This window comes from Phoenix dactylifera, chromosome 11 (genome assembly GCF_051530095.1).
Source record: "Phoenix dactylifera cultivar Ajwa chromosome 11, Ajwa_hap1_PhDact_Kaust_v1.1, whole genome shotgun sequence".
In the NCBI taxonomy this organism is placed as follows: Eukaryota; Viridiplantae; Streptophyta; class Magnoliopsida; order Arecales; family Arecaceae; genus Phoenix; species Phoenix dactylifera.
Window position 1 is genome coordinate 1,455,527 of NC_143200.1, and position 7,259 is coordinate 1,462,785.

The following is a 7,259-nucleotide window of genomic DNA, read 5'->3' on the forward strand; positions in this document are numbered from 1 at the left end:
AATTTGCTCTATCATGTTATTCGACAAATTAGTGTAATTGATAGAATTAGATTCATTTAATTTGTAAGCTAAAGATTTTCAAAATATATGATTTTTTTTAAAAAAATCGCCTACTATTAAATGTGGATCAAAATCAATGATGTAGACGTTTAAATTGGCTGTCTCATTATTGGTTTTGAAATTATTTTTTATTAAATATTTAATGTTATCTTACTTATGTATAAATCATCATCTGTACTATATTACTAAAAGAAAGAGGTATATTTATTATCAGATTTTCTCCACCAATTTATGTGACTAGAATAGTTTTTAATTCCTTTCTTCATGAATATTTATGAAAAATGCCATTAAAAAGTTAGATATATAAATAACATGCCTCTCTACTTATTTCTATGTCTCTATACCTTATTTACATGATTTCTCTTAAATATTCCAAAATCAATAGGACTTTGTCAAAAAAAAAATATCCTTTTCCATCTCGCATCCATATCTCCAACCTATTGAACTCTTTCCAAAATTTTAAAAAACCAATAAAAACATTGATGCTCTTTTTTTTTTTTTTTGTGGGGTAGAGGTTGATGCTCGATCCATATATTTTCTCTCTCTTATTCCTCGAACCTTTGAACTCTTGTTTTATTAATTTATTTTCTAAAATGCATTTCATGCTAGTAAAAAATATATATTATCTAAATAATATCTATTATTTACATATCTATTTTGTACATATATGATGCAATGAAGAAGCATTTGAAATTGTTATGATGGTAGTCATATTAAACAATAGACAAATCCTTGCCTCCTTGTCTGATGAGAGCTCATGAGCATTAACCATTTTTCTTTTTTGTTGTCCAAGGAGACATGAGATTGAATCCTTTCTTCAGCTACATAGTTCAAAATTGCCAATAAATCTACTCAGTCATCCATCAAACCCTTTTTTTTATAATAAAAAAATTATTTTGATGTATGGCACGCAATTCCCTTCCATAAAACCAAGGATGACCCATCGGAGGGTCCAGAAACATCTGACCCGATACCAATTTTACCCTTAATAAATTCTTCTATTTCCCAATCCCCCCCAGCGTTAAAAGCCTTAAACCCTCGCGGGAGACGCTGCCTCTCCCTCCTCCTCCTTAAACCCTACTTCGAGATAGCGGAATCTCGAAGGGAGTAGAAGGAAGATGCCGTCCTCCATCGCCTCCTCTCTCCTTTGCCGCACCCTCCGCCTCTCTCGATCCTCCTCTCGCTTCTTCGGCCATTGCCAGCCGCTCTTCTACTCCTCTCTCGCTTCCTCCCGCTCCTCCTCCCCTCTGATCCGAAGCGTGGTTCCCCAAATCCTCAGGAACCCCCCTTCTCTCCTTTCATTTCGGTTCGCCTCATCCAAGGTGTCGGCGGATGAGAATCTCAAACGAGTCCTTGATTCCGAGATCAATTGCGTCCTGCAATCGAACACCCACGGACAGGTAATGCCTCCAATATCTCATCACCCTAATCGATTGATCTAGGATTTTTTTTTTCTTTTTTGTTTGGATATTTTTTGGTAGCTAGAAACTAGGAGTTATGTCAAAATTTCTTCCTTTGAAAGATTTTGTTTTTTTTGGACATATTTTCTTTTCTCCCGGCTTGAAGATGTGGGGAAAACCCATTTTGTACTTTATTGCGAACGTTTTTGTATTAATTTCTTAATTTTGATGCTAAATAAGTGTCAGGTTCTAATTTTGTTGTCATGGAGCACGACATCTGGATAAGATTTTCGATGTATTAGATTCTTCACCATGACTCTGGTTGTTGTCTTTCTTTTTCTTCCTTATCAATGCGATGAAGGTTTTGTTATGTTAATTTTCTGTTTTTTTTCCCTTTGTTTGCAAAACGAAATTTACTACTTGCAACATTGTGGGTTACGATACTGGGATATAAATGGAATTATCTGCTTATCTTGACTTGGTAAGATAGAATTGTTGCAAGATGGAATTCTCTGCCCTGCATGACATTAGGAATAGGCACTGTGGCACCTAAGTCAATCCACCTACTGTTTTATGGAACATCAACAGTATTATACTTAGATGAAACAAGAATGAAGTTACCTTTAGTCTCTAGCTATTTCTTGTATTTGAAGCATTCCTCCATCTTGTGTCCTTTCTTGCGCCAAAAGAAATATTCACATTCATGCCTGCTGGTTTTGAAATCCCACCAGACAATTCCCTTCTGCTTCTTGAAGGACCTCCCTTGCCTTTACCAGCTGGTGCATTATTGTCTTGATAAGAGACCGTATGTCCAATTAGCACTCCCTCATCTTTAAGTCTCTTTCTCTTCTTGAACACACATGGAGAGTAAGCCATTTAACAATCATTTTTCCTTTTGCATCTTGTAAGGACTTTAAAGGGCCCACTTTCAGCTGGCAGGGAGTTCTATATGAAGTGAATTAGGAAATTGTTAGATATTATGAACTCTATCTCATTGAGCTGAGAGGCAATATTTTTTGTTTGCATTATGTGTTCACTAATGCCTCGAAAGCTAGAATATTTCATGGAAGACATTTTTGACATCAAGGTGTTGGCTTTGCCTTATCAAAATTGACAAACTGGTCCTCAATAGCCTTCAAGAATTCTTTAGCTGTTCTACAAGCAGAAATGGAACTTCGAATATTCGTGCCAGCATGAGCTTGTATAGGCAAGAGGCTAAACTATTCGAGTGCTTCCATTTTTTAAAGGCAGCCTTCTGAGTGACAATCCTCGCCATTGTGAGTGGATCAGGTTCATCCACTTGGAAAGCTAAATCCAAATCCATGCACTCTAATGTAACCATAATGCATTCTTTTCATGCAGAAAAGTTTGAACCATTCAGATAATGAATGCAATTGTTGCTCTCGTTATGCATAGCAGCAAGAATAACTGCAAGTAAACAAAGTAATGCTCACATCATAACCACAAAATTAACATGTATAAATGTAAAGTAAATCTTGAGGTCCATAGGATTTACTTTCCTTATGCATACCAAAGGAGTCATTACTGCCTCTCCTTTGGGAGAAAACTGTAACACAAAAGGCTTTGCCCATGTAGTGAGAAAACTCACTTGATGAGACTATGAGCCATATATATTGGAGACGTTTTGTGCCCTGCCTTTGGCCATGAAACACATCATGACCTAATATACATTCTTACTATCTCATCTTGCTTAAGCATCCAACATAGTGGCCCCTTCTTTGGGTGGTATTAGATTAAGCACCATGTAATGCCATTGGGGACTTAATACAGAAAAAAATTTCCAAATCATTGTATTCGGGGCTGCATTGGTGGCTACACCAGATACTCTAATTTGAACATTTTTCTGCACTTTATGACATTAGGAAAACTAAAAGCATCACACTGTACGAAACATAACATTCAAACATAAATTTGCCTACATCTATATGGGGTCAGACAGAGCTTTAGAACAACAATAATTACATAATGGCTTATTTAAATATATTATAACCCAAATTACAATAATAATTACAATAATGAATTACAATTATTGAACCAATAATGAATAATCAATACTATAGGACATCATCACACAAACCGACTCTAGCTCAACCCAATAGACACTAGAGGGTGGATTATTAACACATGAAGGACATTTATGTAGATCATTCTATTATCGGTTGATCTAAAGCATGTGTGATAAATAAACATAGACCATTATATATGTATAAATCAAACATGCTGTCACATAAAAGTCTTCAGATGTTTTGAAATATAATTTTAGAAAACTTTCTGTTATATGGAGACAACAGCTTATTTGCTGAAACTGTATGAGAAAACAGTTCATCAGAAGTCCTTAGAAAATCTATAACAGCAGATAGGCCTCAGTCTGGCTAAGGCCATACAACATAACTGTATCCTGAAAGTCCCCCAAAACAATATTACTGCAGAACAATCCCTAATATGGTTGCAGTTAAGTCCTTGCACGAAATTCAAAGTTTCTGGGTTGTTGGTTCTAAATCCATTACCTTAATGGGTTAAATAACTTAACTGTATGTGGATCAAATTTAATGTTTAAAAAGGATCCAATAGACTAACTTTATGATCCAATAAGTTTTCTTTATCATCCATTAACGTTTACCATCTGTTCCCGCTACACGACTTAGAGAGAAAGATAGAGAGAGATGTCCTATTTTCTCTCTTCTCCATGCATGGCATGGCTGGCCAAGACCTTACTGACAACTAGGTCTTGGTGGGGTTCCTGTTACCAATATGGCCGTCAAGAAGCTGTATGGATCCCAAAAAATATAGCGTCCATAATGGAGAGAAAACCCTAATCCTAGAAAGTAAAACCAATCCCTATCCCCATCATATACATTGAAAGTAAAATTAAAAAAATGTCAAAATAATCTGTTCAGTTTCTCTTTGCAGGAAATTGAATTGCCAGATGGGTTTCCCTTTGAAATCATTGACAATCCTGGCAACCAGACAGTCATCCTTAAACGGGAATTTGCAGGTGAGAACATCCAAGTCACTGTTTTCATGAATTTGGATGCAGAGGGAGATTTGGGTGAGAATGACGAAGATGGGAGTGAGGATGACAACAATGAGAGCTCTTTCCAGCCAACCATCTCCGTGGTTGTATCTATTGAAAAAGGAGAGGGCCCTTTCTTGGAATTCTCCTGCAATCTTAATGCTGATGAGCTTGAAATAGAAAGCATGGCCTTGAAGAAGCATGATGCTCCTGATGATCAGGGTGCTTATCAAGGGCCGGAGTTTTCGTAAGTTCCTTTTATCATATTTTTCTTTTGATCTATTTAGTTATTGGGTGTAAGGTCCGGACTTTTCATAAGTTCCTTTGGTCATATTTTCTTTTAGTCTATTTAGTTATTGGGGTGTATTAATAGGAATTTGACGTGAATTTGCATGCTATTAATCAATACTAATTAAACAAGGTTTTGGGCGAATGTGGTACCTAAATTTTATTCAGAATCCATCTCCTAAGACCTGATTTCAAGGGGTGATTTATAGGTTGTGGAATAAGAAAGGTGGTTTTGGAAATTCTGCAGGTCCTCGGGATACTTGAGTGTCAGCTTTACAGGCTGATAGCAGCAGAAGGGGCCCTAAAGTAGTAGGGGTATCTGACTACTGGACTATCCAACTGGTGACACTGATGAGGCAATGATTGGAAAAATATTAGAGAAACGTTGGTGATGAACAACTAATAAGGATAAGTGGCTAGAATGAGGAAAACTTGAGGGCATTTGGGTGAATTACAGACACCAGATTATGAATTATAGACAATACTTGCCAAACGTTTTGGAATCATCTTTTATTCATTTGGGTCACGAAAAGATGGGGGTAGAAACTTTGGATAATGAAAATCAGGATACTTTTTATTCTCAAATATCTGTAAATATTTGTATCAAAAATCTAGGTAATCTAATGTAGTAAAGGAAAAGTGTATTGAGATATGCCCAGACAAAAGGCTGTGGTCTCATGTCTACTCTTTGGTTGCAGGGATTTGGACGAGAACTTGCAGAAGGCCTTGCACAAGTACCTTGCAGTGAGAGGTATTAAGGGCTCCCTGTTTGACTTCTTGCATGAGTACATGATGAGCAAGGATGAGAAGGAGTACTTAGCATGGTTGAAGAACTTGAAGGAATTCGTTGGGAAGTGAGTATTTCATCAACTTTGAGTTTAGATACGTTTAAGGAGATTTTTGATACATTCATCTCCAAGGATATGTGATTCTTAAACTTTCAGTCTCAGAAAATTGTACTTTAGTGAGAAAGGTGCTTCTCATCAGGGTTTAACTTAAAATAAGTTGTAAACTGTCTGTTATCTTAATTTATCATGATTTGTCAAGACATTGACTGTTTGCTGTTTGTCGGTAAATAATTTTTTCTATGTTTTTTTTCCCTGAACTAGTAATTAGAGCTTCATTATAAGGCTGTAGTCTTGTTTTGTTAGGTACCTTGTACATATGGTATGATTTCTCATTCTTCTCCTAGCATTAAAGATTGACTGACTGAATCTCAATCCTGCTTTTCCTCTTCTCCTCAGCCCAATTTCATGGAAATCTCCGTTCCATTTCTTACATAGTTGAGACCCTTCTTTCTAGCTTCGTCATCACCATGACCTTGCATCACGTCATGTGTGTTTCATCATCATTTCATGCGTAAAGAGCATGATGTCACCCATCCTAATGTCATCAAAGATTCTTGCCGTGCAATTCCTTACCCTTTTTCCAAACCTTTGACTGATTTTCCAGACCTTTCACACGTCCTAATGTCGTCGTCGTCGTCGTCATTCCTGGCCATCCAGACAAAAAGCGAGTTGATGTTTGGTGACGACGGCGATGTGCGAAGCCAAGGGAGATGGGGGGGAACTTTTAGGTATCATTCCTCGGGGGATGAGACTGGAATCAGTTATCAACCCCTGCAACACGCGCATGGCAGCAACGTCAGCCCCAGCCATGCACGACGCACTGCTCCTCTCTGCCGTGAAACGAGACTCGGCCGTCTTATATGGTGGACTTGACGGCCAACACCGTCTCTGAAAGTCTGAACCATTCCAACTTCTACCATGTAAGCTTTCATGGAAGTTCTTCATCTCTTTCTCTCTCTTATGTATAAATATGAAGCCCCCACAAACATCAAAGCTAAGCCGCCCGACCAAATCATTCATAGGTTGACCGACTGATTCCTGGGGGCTTAGAGATGGCCTGCACAGGATCGAAGAGAGAGTTCGTGGAATTCGAACGGGTGTTTCTTCACTTTGATGAGGATGGGGATGGGAAGATATCGCAAGATGATCTGAGGAGATGCCTGAGGACGATCGGCGAGGAGCCGTCGGCCGAACAGGTGGAGTTGCTGCTGGAGGGGAATGGGGAGAGTTTGATTGGGTTTGATGAGTTCACGAGGGTGGTAGGGGTGGTTGGGGATGAGGAGGGGAAGACTAGGGAGCTGAGGGAGGCATTTGGGGTGTTTGTAATGGACGGGGAGGGGCGCATCACGCCTGAGAGCTTGAGGAGGGCCCTCAGTCGGCTGGGGTGGTCCAGGTCCCTTGAGGACTGCATCGTAATGATCCAAAGCTTTGACATGGATGGGGATGGAGTGCTTGGCTTTGAAGAGTTCAGGAACATGATGATGTTATGATATGACAAGCTCTCTCTCTCTCGGCTAAATTCTTGGTGCAGGCCCAGGAATTAAAAGATCTTGTCTTTCATCTGTATCCTTCAATGGATGCTGTGATGCTGTCAATCAAACCATATCTTATTTCATTGGCAATATTCAA

The 7,259-nt window shown here is 38.5% G+C and overlaps 2 protein-coding genes across 2 annotated transcripts; both read left to right on the top strand.

The window, feature by feature from the left end:
• The first annotated feature begins 1,099 nt into the window (after positions 1-1,099).
• Positions 1,100-5,828, top strand: LOC103711726 (uncharacterized protein At2g39795, mitochondrial-like). The gene is made up of 3 exons (XM_008797988.5): positions 1,100-1,460; positions 4,392-4,741; positions 5,481-5,828. The coding sequence occupies exons 1-3, from the start codon at positions 1,179-1,181 to the stop codon at positions 5,638-5,640; spliced, it is 792 nt and encodes a 263-aa protein (XP_008796210.1). The 5' UTR covers positions 1,100-1,178; the 3' UTR covers positions 5,641-5,828.
• Positions 5,829-6,353: 525 nt separating this feature from the next.
• On the top strand, positions 6,354-7,259 carry LOC103711734 (putative calcium-binding protein CML19). Its single transcript, XM_039116067.3, has 2 exons — positions 6,354-6,550; positions 6,653-7,259. The coding sequence occupies exons 1-2, from the start codon at positions 6,491-6,493 to the stop codon at positions 7,118-7,120; spliced, it is 528 nt and encodes a 175-aa protein (XP_038971995.2). The 5' UTR covers positions 6,354-6,490; the 3' UTR covers positions 7,121-7,259.

Bases quoted from the DNA above. Each gene is read 5' to 3' on its own strand.
- LOC103711726 (XM_008797988.5), top strand. From the start codon at position 1,179: ATGCCGTCCTCCATCGCCTCCTCTCTCCTTTGCCGCACCCTCCGCCTC. The intron at 1,461-4,391 runs GTAATGCCTCCA...TTCTCTTTGCAG, and splicing joins AATCGAACACCCACGGACAG to GAAATTGAATTGCCAGATGG. The intron at 4,742-5,480 runs GTAAGTTCCTTT...CTTTGGTTGCAG, and splicing joins TATCAAGGGCCGGAGTTTTC to GGATTTGGACGAGAACTTGC.
- LOC103711734 (XM_039116067.3), top strand. From the start codon at position 6,491: ATGGTGGACTTGACGGCCAACACCGTCTCTGAAAGTCTGAACCATTCC. The intron at 6,551-6,652 runs GTAAGCTTTCAT...AATCATTCATAG, and splicing joins ACCATTCCAACTTCTACCAT to GTTGACCGACTGATTCCTGG.